This window comes from Agelaius tricolor, unplaced genomic scaffold (genome assembly GCF_023055355.1).
Source record: "Agelaius tricolor isolate 1412-34295 unplaced genomic scaffold, bAgeTri1.0.p SCAF_10, whole genome shotgun sequence".
Classification (NCBI taxonomy): Eukaryota; Metazoa; Chordata; class Aves; order Passeriformes; family Icteridae; genus Agelaius; species Agelaius tricolor.
In genome coordinates, this window is record NW_027269270.1 from 4,371,295 (window position 1) to 4,391,198 (window position 19,904).

The 19,904-nt window shown below is 40.5% G+C and overlaps 1 protein-coding gene across 1 annotated transcript; it reads left to right on the forward strand.

Moving 5' to 3' along the window:
* Positions 1 to 5,717: 5,717 nt before the first annotated feature.
* On the forward strand, positions 5,718 to 18,089 carry ZC3H15 (zinc finger CCCH-type containing 15). The gene is made up of 10 exons (XM_071434442.1): positions 5,718 to 5,950; positions 7,789 to 7,890; positions 10,474 to 10,585; positions 12,070 to 12,222; positions 13,152 to 13,243; positions 14,351 to 14,533; positions 15,202 to 15,348; positions 15,551 to 15,655; positions 15,886 to 16,012; positions 16,235 to 18,089. The coding sequence occupies exons 1-10, from the start codon at positions 5,873 to 5,875 to the stop codon at positions 16,426 to 16,428; spliced, it is 1,293 nt and encodes a 430-aa protein (XP_071290543.1). The 5' UTR covers positions 5,718 to 5,872; the 3' UTR covers positions 16,429 to 18,089.
* Positions 18,090 to 19,904: the final 1,815 nt, after the last annotated feature.

Consider the following 19,904-nt stretch of genomic DNA (forward strand, 5'->3'; position numbering starts at 1 on the left):
GTTTAGGGAATTTTAACTTCAAATACACTCCTGAATTAGTAATATTCAATTCTATAGAGAGATTATAACTCTTTAGAATTCTTCTGTAGGCACAGAGCAAGCTCCAAGAACCCAAATCCAGATTAATACATTGAGAGAACACTTAGAAACCACATCCTTGGTTAGGCAGAGGTACAAAATTCCCAGAGAACAAACCCTTTAAAAGCAGCACCACACATCATAGCATTGCTGAGAAAATCCAGGTTAGCACACAGAGAACTCCCAGAAGGATGTTGGTGCTACCCTCATGCAAATCCAGGGAAAATCACACTGTTGACTCTGGATACAGCTCATCTCCACATCTCCTTATGGACACCAGTCCTGTCCCAGGTACAAGTAAATGCTGTTGGAAGAATATGACACTTGAAAAAGTCCCTCAGGGAGTAAAGTGCAGGTTTATCCTTTTGGCTCTTCCTCATTAAATCTCTTCCCAAATCCTGTATTTCTCAAAATTACTTTGTTACACTCTACCTTATTTAAATAACCAGAAGCATTCCACTTTCTTTTTTGTCCCTTGTTCCTGAAATGGAAAGACCTTTCGTAAAGCTTAATTTAATTTTAAAGTCCATATACACATACATGGCAACCATACATCTTTCCAGCAGCTTGACTTACAACTTGTGAAACCATGTGAGCACTCTGTAAATAACAGCAGAGTTTGAGTGCACAAATTACACTTGTTTTCTGGGTCAGGCACTCGGAACGTGAGGCAATTGTGACACCTTATGGCTGTTCCTGTAATGACCTCGAACACTTTAAGGGTAAACCGGTGGAAAAAAGAGAGTTAGGGGTTGTAAGTTCTGGTTTGGTCACAGGGTATGAGTAACTCACCCACCACCACAGCCCTGTTTGCAGGAGAAGCTACTCAGGACAGGCAATCCCACCAAAACCAGTTTGTGCCTCAAGAGCGTCCTCAGGCCTCCTTCTGCCACAAAGATGCTCTGCAGAGTGTCCTGACAGAGCAGTCACCCCAAACATGCCCAGTAAGCCACAGTTACCATAGCAACAGACTATGACCCCAGACATCCCTAGGAGAGCCAGGGGCAGCACCTGAGTACTCCCACAGCAATGTGCACATGTTGGTACCTCCTGGACTCATCATGATGGACTTGAATAAATCCAGCACAGCCTCTCATCAGGTTATCTTGCCTATAAACAAAAATAAAAAAATATACAGAAATTGACATGCAAAATACCACAACAATACTCACTGTCTACAACATTTCCAGCAGGGATGTAAGATCACTACCAGTCTCCCAAGAACACTACAAATACTCTGCCTTACCCTCAAGATATAGATTTACCCCTAATGTTCTTCAGGTGGCTCTCATCATTAGCCAGAATGTCTCCAGCTGACTTAAGTTAGGCTTCCTCCTATAAAACCCTCCACTGGAGAGAGGGGCAGCTTAAGGGGAAGTGTAATGGTTTGAACAGGTTACTCTCCTTTTTAAAGCTAAGTTAGAGATAGCCTCTTGAAAGGAGAAGTGATTTTATGTTGTCTTTGTAAGATATTTTTCTAAGAGATTTGAAATTTTATTTAGCTTAACAGGATGATTTATGTTGGAAAAGACCCTTAAGGTCATTCAAACCATTATTAAACTGTCTCCTGAAGTTTTACATCTATACTTTTTTCATATCCTTTCAAGGAAGGTGACTCTTCTGGGCACCCTGTTCCAGTGGAAAAATTTTTCCTAATATTCAGTCTAAACTTTCTTTGGCACATTTTGAGTCTGCCTTCTCTTGTCTGATTGGGTTTTTTTTGGGGGGGGGAAGAGATGAGCCCCCACCCCCTGCAGAGAATGATAAGGTTTCCAGAACTCTTTTTTTTTTTTCCTAGGCTAAACATTCCTAATTTCAAGAGCTTTTCTCAGAGGACTAAAGCCTGAAAGTGTTATTTCATCACAAATATGAAAAAAAGGAGATGGGGAGGTGAAGAAGATGAAATGAGTGTCCTTGCCTGTGTTATTTAAATGCAAAACAAATATGAAGGTGAGTAGGAGTTACAACTCTACAGCTGGTTTGACAGAGAAGGAAGGATCTGGAGATCTTGCTTTTTGTTCCAATTTAGGTGCAAGCAGCTCTTTGGCTGTATTTTTGTAGGTTCATACTCGACTTTCTCACTTGGCAGAAATGTATGGCTTGGTTTTTGTTTGGGGGGGGGAGAATAGGAAAATTTTTTAAAAAAATTAAACTGGGATTATTTTAGTTGTAGAAGATGCATGCACACCATAGTGAAAAACAATGTTAGTAAAGCTCAATGAGCTCTTGGACTGCCCACTTGTCGTTTATTCCATTATTCATAAAGCAATCAATGTTCAGAGGAACTAGAGTAAGAATCATAATTTTTGAGGTATAGCAAAAGAGGTGAAAATAAGTCAAGAAGCTTTAGTTATGGTAAGCCTGATATTTCTGTGGTTACTTAGGATTTTTAAATGAAATATTGTAGATGGTAGTGACTTGTGTTTGCTCATAATTCTAGCCTCAGCTAGTTCTAAATCTAATGCTGGATGCAAATTAGAACCAAGTTGCATAAATTTCTAGAAACCAGAAATAAGATACTGTTCTTCAGGCTTAGATGGATTAATCTTCTAATTATGTGTTGTATTTATGATAATCTTTGTGTTATCTATTTATGTCAGATCACAATGAAAGGAGGCAACAACATGGGAATAATTTTGCCTTTAAATTGGAAGACACAGTGGCTTATGCCACAAATGAAATAAATTTCACAGGAGAAGAAACCATTATGGCCTGGCTCATCTTACAGTGGAATCACAGTGATGTTAGCAGGAGTGTGACTGGCAGCAAGTTGTCCCAATAGCTCAAACAAAATGGGCTCATTTTTAGCCTGAATTCCTCCTGTGCTAGGCTCCCACCACTGTGTGGTGTTATTACAAATATGACCCAATGTAAACCAGCGTGCCTGCAATCAGGGAACCTCCTAGACCTTCATCTCATGCCTCTTTGTGACTCTGAGCCCAAAAACAAAACCTGGAATTCCTTTCCAGCGTTGTTCAGACTATGTAGATTGCAAACTGAAGAACCAAAGGGTCACCTGCAGCAGGTGACACAGGGACACACCCAGGTGGATTTGGAATGTGTCCAGCGACATGGGCCCAGCCATGCCCTCCCTGGGCAGCTTTTCCAGTGCTCTGCCACCCTCCATGTGAAGAAGCTGCTCCTCTTGTTGAGGCAAAACTCCTGGTGTGGGGTGCGACAGCCTGGTCAGAGAGGAAACGGGCTTTGTTTTCTCACAGTGGACTCGTGAGACTTTTTAGGGAGTTGGATAAAAATGATGATAACTTGTTAGTATAAACCTGCAGGTGGTGTTTTCCTACTCTGTGAGAAAGATGTTTTTGTTAGTTAGCCAATCAAGTAGAATGTGTTGAACTTGTCTATAAAAGAGAGGATTTTTATATTAAAGTCTCCTTCTCCTGCAGAGCAGCCTTGGAGTGGATTTGTGCCATTTCTGGCTCAACAGTGACACTAGTGTTTTGCTTTATGCCATAAATAAGGTTCATCACATCCCAACTCTTAGCCTGACACAGGCTACCTTGAAGTCCGCCAGTTCCCTGGGGAGAGATGCCCATGCAAGTGGCTGAATTGGGATTAATTATCACCTAATGGCTGTTTGTCCCCTGACATTTGTTTTGTGTGTCCTTCAGGATGCAGGAGATCCTGTTAAAAATGACCAGATAATATTGGCTTTTGCATTTATGTATTAGCTTTTGCATTTTATTGATTATAAGTATCTAGATACAGTACAAATTATTACCCTTTTTAGCTGCTTGTTAATATGATATAATCAGTTTAAGTAGTGTGACGAATAGAATATCTATGTATTGCTTATAGAAATAATAGTGTGATGAATGTATTGTACTATCGACCTTAGCAAAACATAAGACGTGAAAAGGCTCTTGTGTAACCAAGAGCAGTGTCAGGCCATCCACTGATTGACCCCTCCAAGTGATAACCATGACACAAACCAGAACACCAGAGGATAATTAGAGAATACCATGTTAATTTTAAGGAGGATCCACTAAATCCTTATCAGAAGATGTGAAACAGCAGGATGGAGACACAAGAAGAAATAAAATATATTGACCTCATGCACAGGATCTCATGGCAGCATGAAGAAGCCAAACAAAGGAATTCCCAAAACCTCAAAGTTCAGAACCAAGTTTGAATACTGTATGAAACACATGAATATGCATGTGATGTAACTGTATAAAGACAACACTGTCTGCAACTACCTGCGTGTTCTTTGGCCAGGAGCACCCTAGCACCGTTTCTCATAATCCTAAGCATGTGGAAAATCACGCTGCAAAAAGCCAGTGTCCTGAAGAAGACAGCAGAGTCCTGCACGATTCAATTTTATTGGAATAAAGGGAAAGAACCCACTGCACCATAGTCCTCTGGGCTCTCTCCAGAGTTTTTGGAGCACTCATATTCCTTTTATCCCAAACTCCTGGCCACAGGTTGCCTTCTGTCCTTTCCCCAGTGGCCGAGGCACTAGGAAGGTACAGCGTATTCCTACCAGAACATGGATCCTTATGCATCCCACAGTGCATGACCACTAAAACTAGCTTTAAGCCCAGCCCAGGATGAAGATGTTAATACTCGTGAATCTATCAAGCCTGCACATTTTTCCTAGAGTTCAAAAGCTCAGGCTGTGCTGGGTTCTGCAACAAACACGACCCACACGCCCTCCCTCCCAGAACCTGCCGGGCCCGTTCAGACCCAGTCGCTGTGAGGGCACTTGCAGCCTTTTCCCTCACACAGAAACCATCCCCTCTGACCAGCAGAGCACTGTCCCTTTCCCCTCACAAGGAAACCACCCCCTTGGACAAGCAGAGCAAGGTCCTTTTCCTCTCACAGGGAAACCACAGCCTCTGACTAGCAGAGCACTGTCCCTTTCCCCTCACAAGGAAACCACCGCCTCTGACCTGCAGAGCACTGTCCCTTTCTCGTCACACGTAAACCATCGCCTCTGACCAGCAGAGCTGGTCCCTCTCCCCTCACACTACTCTTTTTCCTGACAAGAGTAGGGTTTCTGACGCTCCCTCACGATGAAACCCCCGTCTCTGACCAGCAGAGCAGTGTCCCTCTGCCCTCACACGGAAACCCCCGCCTCTGACAAAGAGAGCACTGTCCCTCATGCTCCCTCACACGGAAACCATCACCTCTGACAAGAAGAGCGCCGTCCCTTTCCCTCACAATGAAACCACCGCCTCTGACCAGCAGAGCAGTGTCCTTTTCCTCTCCTTCACAGGGAAACCCTCGCCTCTTACCAGCAGATCACTGTCCCTTTCCCCTCACAAGGAAACCATCACTGACAAGAAGAGCGCCGTCCCTTTCCCCTCACACGGAAACCACCGCCTCTGACCAGCAGAGTAGTGTCCCTCACGCTCCCTCACACGGAAATTTCCGCCTCTGAGAAGCAGAGCAGCGTCCCTTTTCCCTCACGTGGAAACCATCGCCTCTGACAAACAGAGCAGCGTCCCCCACAACGAAACCCCCGCCTCTGACAGCAAAGCCCCGTCCTGTTCCCTTACACCCTCCCCGCCCCCGAACACCACGCACGCACCCTCCCTCCACGTCACGCGTCTCGCCCCACCCCACCCGTGACGCATCTCGCTCCGCCCCCGCCCCGTGACGCCAGCGGCGCGCGCTGCCTGCCGGGAGGCGATTGGCCGGCGGCCGGCGCGTTCCCATCGTGCCCCGCGGGACCCGTTGCGCCTCCCCCGCGGCGGCGGCGCGGCCCGAGCCCGTCCCGGCCCTTCCCGGCCCTGCCCGGCCCGAGCCCCGCGGGAGCGCCCCGGCCCGCCCCGCCATGCCCCCCAAGAAGCAGCAGCAGCCGGCGGGGGGCAGCAAGAAGGCGGACCAGAAGAAGAAGGAGAAGATCATCGAGGTGAGCAGGCCCAGGCCGCGGCCTCTCGCTGGGCCCCGCCGCTCCCTGTGGCCTCCCGGGGGAAGCGGCCCAGGAAGGATCACGGGGCCGGCACCTCTCTGTGCCCGGGGAGGCGCTGCTCGGAGTCAGCTCTGGCCGGGACATTGCCGAGCTGTGTTGGGCCTGAGCGTGATGTGACAGCCCTGCTGTGCTGTGCTGGCTTTTTCCCTCGCCCTTTCTCGTGTGCATCCTGGTGTGCTGTGCGTGCCCAGAGTCCGGCTGGCTGGGGTGTGCGTCTGTGCTTTTGGGGTAGGACCAGATCTCTCCAGAGATCGCTTCACACCTTAGTGATTCCTTGGTTCTTCACTCAGATTTGCGGTGGGTTCTGTTGCAATTTGACCGGATTGTTTTGGGTTTTTTTCAAACCTGCTAGAGGGGTGTGTGTGTTTGTCTATGCTGTGTGTCTGAATTTATACTGACAGTACAAGCAGGGTAGTTACAGAAATTTAAATATCTCCCTGAATTATTGGCGTGAAGGATGGTGCTCAGGTAAAATACCCGTGTAATGAGAGTGTTCCCTTTAAATCTAAGGTTGTGGGTTGTTGTTTCTGTGGTTTTTTGAAAGGTCAGGTTAGTGCAGTTGGTCCTGTGTTCTCCTGATATTGGAGTTCCCGAGGTTCCTGCTGAATGCAGATGCCCTGGAAAAATTCTGCTTTTTATTACAAAGAAATGTAGCTGAAAGTGGAGAAACTGGCATTAATTGTTAGCAGTAGATTCTTATATAAATCATAGACAGGGATTATATTTTCCATCTGTAGTTACAGTGGAAATCAAGCACGTAAATAATAAATTTTCTTTCCCAACTAATTGTTTTTGATTTCTCCAGTCAGCACCAAGTAACACAGGGAGCATGTTGTAAGTGAAACCAGCATGAGTCTGGAAACTTGGACCTGTTTATTTTGTAATTAATTTGTAATATGCTTTTGAATTGTTAGACTTCCAAAACCATATTTGCACTGAGCTATTTTCACTGGATGAACATCTGTTACTTTTTCCTTCAAGGAGGAAAATGTTGGTATCAAATCAAAGGCATGGATAAATTTTTAAGGCAGGTATTTCAGTTACAAAAAATAATTTCTGCCTCAGCTACTCATGTGAAAATAAGCTGGGTTTTTTTTGTGAATTTTTTTTCATAGGTTTGGTATAGAAACTTCTCCTTAAGAATAAAGCTGAAGATATAGAAGAAGAATTGATTTAGGCAGTGGATTTTAGGAAGTAGATACACCTGTCCAGACCTGATGTAGGATAAAGACTTAACTTCAAATTAGTACAGTTGGAGAAGAAAAAGCTCCCAATACTTAAAATAAAAAGTAACATGTCAGATGTGGTAATAGAAGAGTGATGTGTGTTATATAGGTGCCTGTGTGAATAGTTGAAGACAGAAGTAATGAGTGATTTCAGGTAGATAGAAGAGAAACCAGCAGTAGCTATGGCTTATCCTGTTTTCCCCAGCTGTTCCTTGGGTGGTCTCCAGTGCCATCTTGTCCCGCTGCCTTGAGGGGCCTGAGAGTGCTGTGTGTCCACTCTCACACTGATACCAGGCACAAGGGGCTCTGCTGCTAAAAACAAGAGCTCACACAAGGGCCACCTTCAGCAGGGAATGCTGAAAAGCCACTTCTGAAGATGATTTGAGAGTCTATATTTTGTCCTTACTGCTTCTTGCATTGCTTGTGTTGCTTGAGGAAACAATCTGTGTTTTACTGAAAGCCTGAGAGGAGTGGCATGGGTGGGGTTTCTGTTGTTTTGGTGGTTTGGGGTTTTTTTTTAATTAATATGGTTGTGTTTATCTCTTGATTTAGGACAAAACATTTGGTCTAAAGAATAAAAAAGGTGCAAAGCAGCAGAAGTTTATCAAGGCTGTGACTCACCAGGTTAAGTTTGGGCAGCAGAATCCACGTCAGGTAAGTGTTTATTGTGGAATGTTTTCCCACTGCACAGTCAAACCATCTTTCACTCTGTGCAGACACGGTGAGGAACTGAGGGAGAAGACAGTTGAGCTGTTCCTTGTGAGTGGCACAGATCTAGCTAACAGTTGTGTAAATCTTGTCTAGCTGTACCTGTGTGAAGGTAGTACAGAGTATGGGGGTTTGTAGGTTTTTAGTTTGTTGTTTGGTTGGCTTTTGTTGTTTGAAAAAAACTGCATCCCATCCAAACTCAGCTGGTCAGATTTGTCTCCACAGTATTCTGATAGTAGCATAATTCAGTTTAAGGTAAACCTGAAATGAAATAGTAGATACTGGCTGTCAGCAAAGTACAGTTGCACCTTCTATTTTTTCTCTTTAATTCTCACCTTATTTGAGAAATAGTGAGCAATTAAAATTAACAAGAGTTTTTACTAAAACTGGAATTGAAAGGAGATAGAAGTATAAATCTATATGTTCTCATTCTTCTACTTACAGAAGTATTTATTACAATTTTAAGTGGACACAAGTCTGTCAAGTCTCCATCTATTTGGTGAACTCTTTGATCAAAAAACCTGAAATTTTGAGCTGCTGTGTGCAAGTTGGCTCTTCTGTATGATGAAATAAAATGAGATACAATGTTTACATTATACTCAGTCAGAATGGATTTAATATAAACGATCCAGGTCTCTTATTCCTCCAGTGCTAGGCAATCTAGCTGTTACATATTTACACAGCTTTCTGTCCCATGAATAAGCCTGTAAAATAATAACATTTGCATTAGCTCAGTTCATGATGTCACGATACATTTCTTGCATAACAAGGAGAATCTAGCATGGCAGGCCCAACTTGAAAAGTAAAGTTGGTATTTGAGTCATTAAATCTAATCATTATTTTTTATTTGTGGAAAAGATTCCTTGATGTCACTTCAGAAGCACTGGTGTTATTCAAACACTTCTGAAACTTGTGTATGAAATCCCTGATCTGTACATGGCATGTATACAAAATGTAAAATAGCTAGCCTAAAATAATATTTCTCAAATACTGTTTGAGTGTTGGATGTCAGGATCAATTTTTTAAACCTGATTATACCTCTCTTATCTTATAGAATAGCTTTCAGTCAGGATTGTCCCTGAGAAAGAACTTTTTAAAGCAATTTTCCTTATGTCATGAGATTAAAATAGAAATGCTGTCAGAGTTTTAGCTTAGCTTTGGTGGTGGGTTTTTTTGGGGTTTTGTTTTTTGGGTTTTTTTCTCCTTTTTTGATTTGTTACGGTTTCTTTGATTTTTTTGTTTCTTATATTTTGGGGGGGTTTGTTTGTTTTTTGTTGGTTTGTTGGGTTTTTTTTTAAGACAAGCTTAAAAAAGCTCATCTTCAAGCTTTTACATCTCTGAAGAGAAACAAAAACATTCTTAAAGTACAGTTTTCTGTAGTTGACATATGTGGGTCTGTGTGTTATTTAAAATAGCATTTGTGAACTTTTAGTAGAAAAACTAGCCAAGCTGCTAAAACAATTTGGTGTGGTTTTGCCAAGTTCACCAGAAGAACAAAGCTCCTTTCTTAATATTACACTGTATTTTAGAAAATAGTACCCCCAGCCTTGTTTGTGGTGTTAGTCTCACAGGACCAGAGTCAAATAAACACAGAATCCTTAAGGGCAGAGATGACCTCTAAGATCAGTGAGTCCAGCCACTCACCCAGCACTAAGCCATGTTCCCAAGTGCCACATCCACACATTCTGAACATTTTTAGGGATGGTGAGTCCACCAGTGCTTGACACACCCTTTCAGTGCTGAAATGTTTCCTAAAATCTCATCTAAACATTGTCTGGGGTAACTTGAGACTATTGCCTCTTATCCTGTCCCTTGTTACCTTGAAAAAGAGATGGAGCCCCACCTTGCTAAATCCTCCTTTCCTATCTGATGCAGGAATGTTTCTCCCATGTCCTCTTCCATGTGTTTTCGTACCACTTTGGTATAGACACCTGCTCTGGGTTATCCAAAGAAGGATGAGGCAGAGTAAGGTATTATTTTTGTTAGACATGCAGTTTTTCTTCCCTGGATGAGCTTATTTTCTTGTCTTTGGTCCTTAGTTAAACAATGAAGCATTCCTATGTTGATATGTTGAGTCGATCCAAGTTGAAATGGTGTTCTAAAAGCACTTTCAACTTCTATGGACAGATTTCCTGGAATTTCCACCTGTTGTATAGATCAGAGCAAAGCAACATGTAGGGGACTCGAGAGGCTTTTTTTGTGCAGATCTGCACTGCAAAAGGAGAAGTTTCATTGCCTTTCATTGACTTTCCTACCTGTGAAGGTGCAGTAGGGGTCACTGTGAGACTACAGGTACCTGCCAGCACCTCTCCTCTCTGGCAGATTTACTTTGCTAAATACTTTGCTGTCCCTCCTGTGGGACAGACCAGCAAACTGCACCAGCTGTACACACAAGAGCAGCAATTCTGAGCCTTGCAGGCATCACAGGTTCCTTCATTCCTGCCCTTGTAAACTGATTTTGAACTATTGGCTATTTTAACCTGCAGTTCATGTGTAGTGAGTCCTGGCATCCTGCTCTTCTCTTCATAGGTCGCTCAATCAGAAAGTGAGAAGAAATTAAAGAAAGAAGATAAGAAAAAGGAATTACAAGAATTAAATGAGCTCTTCAAGCCTGTGGTGGCTGCACAGAAAATTAGCAAAGGTATGACTAACAGATTTCTCTTCATTTATGTTTTATTATTCATATAGCTACTTAAGGTATAATAACCCTTCAAAAACACCAGTTATTTTAATGAAATAGATGTGACTATTTCCTTCTCCATGCCAAGTATTTTGTCAGTCATGACTTGACACTGTTTTGGGAAGCCCTCTGGGGTCAGTAGATCATTAGAATACCAAAAGCTACATTGATGTTGGTCAGCACAGCTGAAGATACTTGGCTGTGTTCTGATTCATCAGTTAGATACTTCCGGATGTGTGGCATGATTTTTGTGTGTTTTCTGATGGTATTTAAAACAGCCTGTGTCCCCAGGGGAGTGTGAGCATCCAGAGAAAGAATATAAGATCATAACTGTTGTCTTAACAGAACACTAATACTCAAATCAGAGCTTTCCAGTTACTTGACCTCATAATTAGCAGTAGCATTTGGTTTGGGTCTATCTTGAGGTTGGATATTGAACAAACAAATTTTTTGATATTACCAAGTTTTTACTGACCTATCTTCTGAAGTTTATGTGCAATAATTTTTGACAAAAGAAGTGTGATTTTCATATATTTAAAGTAAACCTATATTTACTCATTGTGGCACTGATCAGCAACAAAGGACACTGTTCTGTTTGTGACCCACAGCTTTCTGTATCAGTTTTCTCTAAATCCAGCAGTTTTTGATTTTGAGTTATTTCAGAAAACTAATATTACCCAGATTTTTAGGTTGCATTTTAAGCAGGTGTTGCTGTACATATAATCACTTTCAGTCAAAAGTGAAGCATCGTGTGAAAAACTCAACCCTAAAATCTTCCTTGAGAACTTAATTAACACTGCAAGTAAAGTATTTCTGATTTAGTCACGTCTCATAAATACACTTAGACCTGCTTCTTTCATTGCTAATGAACTCCTAATGGTCAAATGATTTTTTGGTAGGATGAATTTTACTTAAACTGTAGTTAGGATGATTGGATAGTTCATACTAGAACAACAGTTGCTTATTTTGGGGTCTCTGATCAGCCTTTTTTTTTTCTATTATTAAAGGAGGAAAGTGATTGGAGTGAGTGTGTAAATTCTTGTAATTGATTGTAGGGCGTTGTTGATCTGTTGGGAAAAGGCTGACATCCAGAAGCTGCTTTGCTGTGTACTAGGGGCAAGAATAGCTTCATGTATAGGGAAGAAGTTGCACAGAATGATCTCTCTGATGTATTGTAATACACAAATGAATGATTTGCTCAGGCACACCATATTTATTTCTTTAAATAGTTATGGGCAGCTCTGATACTTGATGTAAATACCATGCAGTAGAAGTAAATTTGGCATGTTCAGAACATGAATTATGTACTTGCCATGAACACTTGAAATAAATTTTAATTTTAAAACGTATTTTCATTCCCTGCTTATCCTCTATATTCTCAGAATTTCTAATATATAATTTTTGCTTAAAAACTGTACTAAAATATAAAAACTTCCTTCACTCAGGTGCTGACCCAAAATCTGTAGTTTGTGCTTTCTTCAAGCAAGGCCAGTGCACTAAAGGAGACAAGTGCAAGTTTTCTCATGATTTGTCCTTGGAAAGGAAGTGTGAAAAACGAAGTGTCTACATTGATGCTAGAGATGAAGACCTTGAGAAAGGTACAATAATTGTAGAAATATACTGTTAAGCTATTCTGAAACTGGAATTTTAGATTTAATGTCTTCTGTATTGTTATGATTATGAAGAACAGTGACTATGGCAGTGTTGTTCTGTCATACAAGTTGCAAGTTGAGCAGTATTTGACCTTTCTTGCAGTTGCTGTTTCCCTCTTAAGTTCTGTAGAAGGGAAAGGGGGAAGTGCAATGAGCAACCAGAGTTGCCTTCCAGAACTGCTACTAGTGTTTGGCCAGAGGTGCACATTTCTACATTTAGGGGTACTTGGGAATTTTTTCTGTGACTTTCTCTCCCCATCTGACTTGTTGGCTAAGTATTCTGGATTTTACTTTTATTTAGCAGGGATTAGAGATTTTATAGAACTTGTTGTTTTCACATTTCCTTAGTTTCAGTCTTTATTTGAATTTTAGCCTCTGTCATCCTAAATGTATCTGATGGGGTCCCACAGACTCACTGCTAATGTTGTCATTGGTGATTTGCTTCTTTTGGTGGAAGCTTCTTTTGACTTTTAACACAGATAATTTGGTATTATCTCTTTCCAGCCTCCAGTTAGATTAGCTATGTTTCTGGATATTACCATCCAACTTTCTCTTTTGTTCTGTTGTTTTGTTTTTCTTCTTTTCCCTTGTCCACACTCAGTACTGTACAGATGGAATGGCACATTATTGAGTGTTTAACTCACACTTTATGCATTTCAAAATTAAAATTTCTAGGGCTTTTGAGGTAATTGTCTTTTGAGTGGCATGGGAGAGTTTGAAAACAGTATTTTAAGCACCTAAATTTATTTTCCCTAGTATAAGCTACTTAAAATGTAAGAATTGCATATTAAAACTGTAACTAGGCAGAAAAGCAGCTTGCTGGCAATATTCAGTATCTGGATTTTTCTGTGAAACCATCTGTTGTCTTTTTCTAGATACAATGGACAACTGGGATGAGAAGAAGCTGGAAGAAGTGGTGAACAAGAAGCATGGTGAGGCAGAAAAGAAAAAACCCAAAACCCAAATAGTAGGTCTTTTTTTTTTTACTTACTATTTTCTTAATTGAGCTCTGCTAGAAGGAATTCAGTGCAGTGCAGTCTGGCATTAGATGTGTTTTATCATGATGTAAAAATTTATAATGGAGTATAATAATAATAATAATAATAATAATAATAATAATAATAATAATAATAATAATAATAATAATAATATTCTGAGTAGATGGCTGGCCTGATAGTATTTCTTGTAATATCTTTAAAAATTCAAAAAACAAAACCACAAAGAAAACCACAACCCAACAGCACTCTTCAGTCCCTAAAAAGTTTTCTCATGTACATTACAAATGGATAGTAGGTGAAGTGCTGTATAGAAATGCTCAAGGTTTCAGCAGTATAATACATGCTAATTGCTTAGAAAATGCAAATATTGTGATCAGTGAAATCTGTTATTGCAGTGACTGAGATATGTATTCATTTATTTATGTCCTGGTTGACATACAAGCATTATAAGCTTTTAAATTTTCACCTAATTTATGAATTGAGAGTAATTTGTAATTCCTGGGCTCTAAGTTCAGCAATATTTTTTAGTTCTGCACTAAATGGCATAGTGGCATAATCCCTTTTTCATTCTTTGGGACTATTTCACCTCATTTTTAATACCAAGTAGTTAAATAGTCTATTGGTACGGCCTAAATTTGCAAAAGTTAAGCATTACTGTGGCTAAATATAAACTATGAATTGCTATTAAAGTCCTAGGATGGCATCTTTACCTCAGGATCCAGAGCTGGAAGCTTTAACAACATGTGAGGCAGATGCAATTGATTTTGTTTAAAACTGCAGCAATGTTGATGAGCAGAAAGAGATGTGCTGTTGGGTTTACAGAAGTGCAGAATTGCCAGTCTTCTGCCATCTTGTCTCTTTTAATTGGGATCACATTGAGGGATAAAGCTGTTGACCACATGAGTTTTAGATACTCAGTTGCAGTACTTTGTTTGCTGTTTTTAGTAGCAATGCATTTCACACCTTCCTTCTGCTCTGAGCACAGTTGGCTTGGACTGACTGAACTTCTGCCATGGGGTGCAAAATGCTGAGGATGGAAAGAGGACACAGTGCTAACAACCACTGTTTTTATACAGGTCTGCAAATACTTCCTTGATGCTATTGAAAACAACAAATATGGATGGTTTTGGGTCTGTCCAGGTGGAGGAGACAACTGTATGTATCGCCATGCCCTCCCTCCAGGCTTTGTATTAAAGAAAGACAAAAAGAAGGAAGAAAAGCAAGATGAAATTTCGTTAGAAGATCTAATAGAAAAAGAGGTAAAGTTGTTATGTATTTTTTGGTGGTAGTTGTTTTCATTACTCTGAAGAGCCACACAAAAAATTGCTGATTTATGATAAAAAACTTCTAGATGTTTTTAGAGCTGAATGAGCTGGGGCAAAGGATGCATAGCATTGATTCATGGTTTTGTTTAGAAACTATTACTTAGTGAACAGGATTAACTAGAGCTGCATACTTAGTGCAGCTGTTGCTTACCCTTTTTTAGGAGGCTTCTATTTCTTAACTGCTATTTCTCATTTATCCATTACAACTGCTTCTGTGGCTTTTCTCATCCCCACCAGTGTCTCCTTAGTTCTCCCTTAACTCTCTAATGAGGGAGCAGCATCAAGAGCACAAGGCCTTCTGAAGGTGTTGCTGCTCTGCTTCTTTCTGTCACCATTGCTTGGCAGGGCTGAGCTCTTGTCTTTCCTTTATTTTCTCCTCCAGTTTTCCTATTGATTTTCATTCCAACTCATCTCACTAACTGGAAAATCCCATGTTGAGTCCAATGTTAAAAAAGCGGTGCATGTTTAACAGTGTAAGAGTCTCAAGAGGGACTTGGAAAGAAATGTTTTCAATTAGTTTCTAGAAAAGAGTAATTAAATATCCAATTTGTTATAGCCTTTGGAAAGAGTTTCTGGCATTAATCAGTCTCTTCTCTGGACAGCGTGCTGCCTTAGGACCAAATGTTACCAAAATTACTCTAGAGTGTTTTATTGCATGGAAGAGAAGAAAAAGACAAGAAAAAATTGATAAGGCTGAGCAAGATATGGAGAGGAGGAAAGCAGATTTTAAAGCTGGCAAAGCATTGGTGGTAAGTTTTACAGTCCAATTCTTAGTGTAAGAAGAGCAAGTAAATAAAGTTTTGTGAGGAGGTAGCTGGCCTGAAATTGTTTTGCTTATTATTATTGTGTGTCATTTTTGTTTCCTTCTTTTGTGGTTGGTTTGTGTGTGTTTTTTTGTAAGCAGTATGAATTGCATGAGGTGCTAACTGAAGGTTTTTTTGCTGTGAATAGATCAGTGGACGTGAAGTGTTTGAGTTCCGGCCAGAGTTGGTTGATGCGGATGATGAAGAAGCAGATGACACCCGTTATGTCCAAGGAGCAGGAGATGATGATGAGGTAAAGGAAACAGGATTAAATCAAGGAATGTTTTAGTTGCATTCAAGTTTGAAAAATGTCAGTTTGAAAGCCCTTACAATGAAATTATGAGGCTTGGTTTTTAATACTGCCACAGAGTATATTTTATTGGAAGGTTCATGTTGAAGGTGACAAATGTTGTAGACATCTTGCAGAAGTGAGGATTTTTGTGGAAAAGTAATTAATGCAGAGCATCTTGGTTTATTTTCCAGACAGAAGACCCTGTGTGCATAAATGATGTAGATTTGAACCTGTATGTCCCCAAGGCAGTAGAGGAGACTGGTATTACAGTGGCTAGTCCAGAGAGATTCAGCACATACACTTCAGTAGAAAAAGATGGTGAGTTGTTATTTTGTCCAGCCTGTTTTCATAGTTGATTATCCAGCCTTGCATATTAACCAGGTACATGCAATTTGGCCAATATAAATCTGTGTGAATGTCAAATCAAGTAGCTTCTTCATAGTTTCAAAAATCAAAAGCGTGTTTAGTAGGACTGTGAATTCAGTTGGTGATTGAGGAACATGTGACACTGAAATGCCTAAGAATTATGTTTATTTTCAGATAATAAATTAAATGAAGCTTCTGGTGGTGATATAAACAACAGCGAGCAAAATGATTTAGATGAAGATAATGATGGAGATGGGGAATTGGAAAATGGAGTCATTGATGCAGTTCCAGTTGATGAAAATCTCTTTACTGGAGAGGACTTGGATGAACTAGAAGAAGAACTAAACACTCTTGATTTAGAAGAATGAACTAAAAAGCTCCAGTGAGGAATTAAACCTATGTGAAAACTGACGACATTTTTTTCTCCTTTTTGAATAGAATTCTTAAACAAGATGTTTATGGTTATGCAGCTGAATATGACGGGCACGTGATATACCAGGAATGTTTTCCTTCAATCTCATCTACTCCAGTCTTGGCTATGCTCACAGTAAAACATTCAGAGTAGTTCAGAATTACCCAACAGCTGAATTTGCAGACAGTGAGATTAAAACTTCCAACTAAGAGTAGGAAGTGTAACTGCTTTGCCAGTATGCAAGTGGGCAGTTTGACATCAGGTACAGTACAAAAATCCAAGTATACATTCTTCACAAAAAAACCGCATTTTTATTAGTGATTGTGTTGATTTAGAAACTGCCTGAAGTGGTTTTTAGGCAGGGTACTCTAATGGAGCTGATGCAGATTATGCTTCTTTAAGTGGTGATTAGCTTTATTTGATCAGCTGGATACTGAAGATTGTGAACTGATATTTCATACAATACCAGTACAGTGCCCTCTGTTTAAAATGTTTTAAACTTTCCCACCACCTTTTGCCAATAAATCTGTAAATAAAAATCATCAACTTTAAAATACCTGTGTTGATTTTTCTCTGCTAAGTAAGGATGTCATACCAAACTGTTAAGAGCTGGATTTCCTAATAGAGTGGTAGATGTTTTTCTCTGCAGTCTTGATACAGAAGTGATGGTGTTGGCTTCAGTTACATTTGGGCTACCTGCCATTACAGTTTTTTTGTCTACTCTTGATGCAGTGTAAAATTCAGCAGCCAGCTTTTCTCCCTTGCTGTTCTTATTCCCTGCCCACCCATTAACTGATGTAATACCTGCTGTACATCACTGACTGCTATTTCAGCCTCATTCTCTCCCCACTGTCTTTTGTAGATTAGTGAAGACCTCAGGCTCTGCAGAGCAGGGATGTTACAGTCCAAAACATGCCTGTCATGCCTTTGGTGTCCTCTAGATAACAGGAAGTTGTACAGGGGTAAGTTGCCTCAGGTGCTGTACCCTGCAGACTGCACTTCATTCAAGTCAGTCTGTCCTTTTCCAGTGGACTGAGTGTCTGCCACAAAGATTTCTCAGCAGTGGTGCTTTTCCAGGAGGCTGCTCCTCCTTGCCATACTCCTGCTGTACTGATGATACCCTTTGTATTGATTTTTCTAAAGCTCTGAAATCACTCCTTCCAGACCAGTGAGAGTTACAGCATTGTTAGTGAGTTTTCCCAAACTGCTTTTGGGTGGTAATATTAGCTTTACTGGTTATTTCTGGCACTGCTGAATTGACTCTTGTTGCTATTTCTAAAATAGCAGACTTAGAATTGTTGGCCTTTTTTGGGATCTTTGTGGAATTTGTTTTTTCCTGTAGGAACAAGAAGCAGTGCTTGGGAGAAAGAGGCCTACATTGACTTCTAAATGTAAGTGTCTAAGGAAAAGCTGCACTATCAAATATAAATATTTATTTATGCAGATTTTTCTCCTGTGGCCATAAATAAACAGAGTTGATGGATTACTGTATTATACTGGCCAGCAATAGAATACCTGGCTATCAGGACACTTAAGAATGCAATTCATTTGAATGTATGTTGCATAATTTTTCAAAGTTGTATATTTTAAATTGGAATAAAAGTAATTTAATCATTATCAAGGAAGAAAATGGCTATGTTTTCTGTCCTAGGGGTTGGTTTATTGTCTGTAATACTCATTTGATAATACTTATCTGTTTCACTGATGTAAATAGCTTAAATCTTTGCCAGCATTTTGTTCATTTTACTTGAGTTTTACAGTGGAGGAATGTCAGGGTGCCTCATTAATTTCAGCTAATAAAACCCTGATGGATAGGCAGAGAGTGCCTGTGTGCCCTCTTGGGTCTAAAAGGTTGGTTGTGGTGCACAGCTCCTTTGTACAGGTGTCATTTAAACATTCAGACAGTAACCTTGTATAACCCTGAAACTCACTGAACATCTGTAAGCTAGCTAAAGAAAACCTGATTTTCCTAGGCAGTAGCTGTTGACAGGTGACTTCACATGGGCAGGAAACAATAGCTGGCTGTCCCTGTTAGGATTTCACTCTTTTTTCCTCTCCTCTTACTCTGGCACAGCTCCTGGCTGGGCTTCCTCTTCCTCTGCCCAGATTTCCCACCATGAGAGCAGGGTGACTGCTCTTCAGGAGCCCTTTGTCAGGGGAGCATTCACACTTCTGAAGGTGGGGAACCCTCTGCTGCTGCATGTTCCTTCTGCTTTCATAGGGACTGCTGAAAGTTCTTCATCTTCTCATTTAAAGAACCTTGCATTTGTAGCTAATGGGGTTTCAGTCAATAAATGCTCAGTTGAAAATGAATGCCAAGGCATTGCTTGGGGTAGATGAATTATTAATGTTCAGGAAATGAGCAGTGATAGAAGGGAGTTCACTTGGATGTGATGTCACTAAGTTGTTCTTACTGATGCACATTTCCTCTGATAAATTACTGATAATTCCTCTGAAATTACTTTGATAAAAGTCAGTGAGTCACTTCTGGAAAAATGAGCTATAATCTCAATGCAAAAATAATGGTATCTTCATTTCAGTCTGTATGGGTCAAAAATGCAGTATTTCACTGTTAAAAGATCAGGCAGGCTCAGTGCAGGACTCTTGCTGTGTTGAGATTAGGCTGTAAAGCATCATAAGCCAGGTCAGAAACACTTTGCAATGAACTTGCTTTCTATCCTTGCAGCCTAGGCCAGTGTTTGCATCACCCTATGTTGCTCCTAACTGACATGAGCACTAGGTGGGAAATGCAGCTGTGGCTTGAGGGAGCACCCTGGTGTAGCACTGCCTTGAAATCACCTTTGGTACTGGCCCTGTGTGTGAACAAAACCAGTTAAAGGTGCTGCAGCAAACCCATGCCTTTGCTTCCTGGTGCTTGCTGTTGTGGGAGTAGAGTGTTGGTTGGTTTTCAGTTTTGGGGTGTATTAAAATCCCATTTCAGTCACACACAAACTGCTTGGACTGCTGAAACTGGCTAGCTTTAAATTCTTTGAAGTTCTGGGAGGTTTTTAAAGCCTGTGTGATTAAATTTTATGCTTGCCACTGCTTTGTTACTCACAGCTCCCTACTTTTTTTTTTTTTGTAATGAACACTGTTCACAAAGGCCTGGAAAAATATTTAGAATTAACTGCCAAGACTGACCTTAAATATTGCATTATCTACGAGTTGTTTGTAATAGAAGTGTTGCCATTTCTTAATGGAAAGTGATCCCCAACTGTTTTTTATCAAGAGGAGGTTTTATTATTGATAAAACTTCAGACCAAGCAGTAGTACTTAACTTGGCAATTTAGTATTCTCATAATAGATTTGTTTGTTTAATATGTTGGTTACAGAAAGAATGTACACATTCAAATCAGTATGTTTTTATTAATGTTTTCTTTCACAGCTTAGTTGGATGGGGAATAACAGCTGTCAAAAACTGTGTTCTGAATA

Coding starts and splice junctions, on each gene's coding strand:
- ZC3H15 (XM_071434442.1), top strand. CDS start 5,873: ATGCCCCCCAAGAAGCAGCAGCAGCCGGCGGGGGGCAGCAAGAAGGCG. Junction 5,951..7,788: donor AGAAGGAGAAGATCATCGAG/GTGAGCAGGCCC, acceptor CTCTTGATTTAG/GACAAAACATTTGGTCTAAA. Junction 12,223..13,151: donor AGATGAAGACCTTGAGAAAG/GTACAATAATTG, acceptor GTCTTTTTCTAG/ATACAATGGACAACTGGGAT.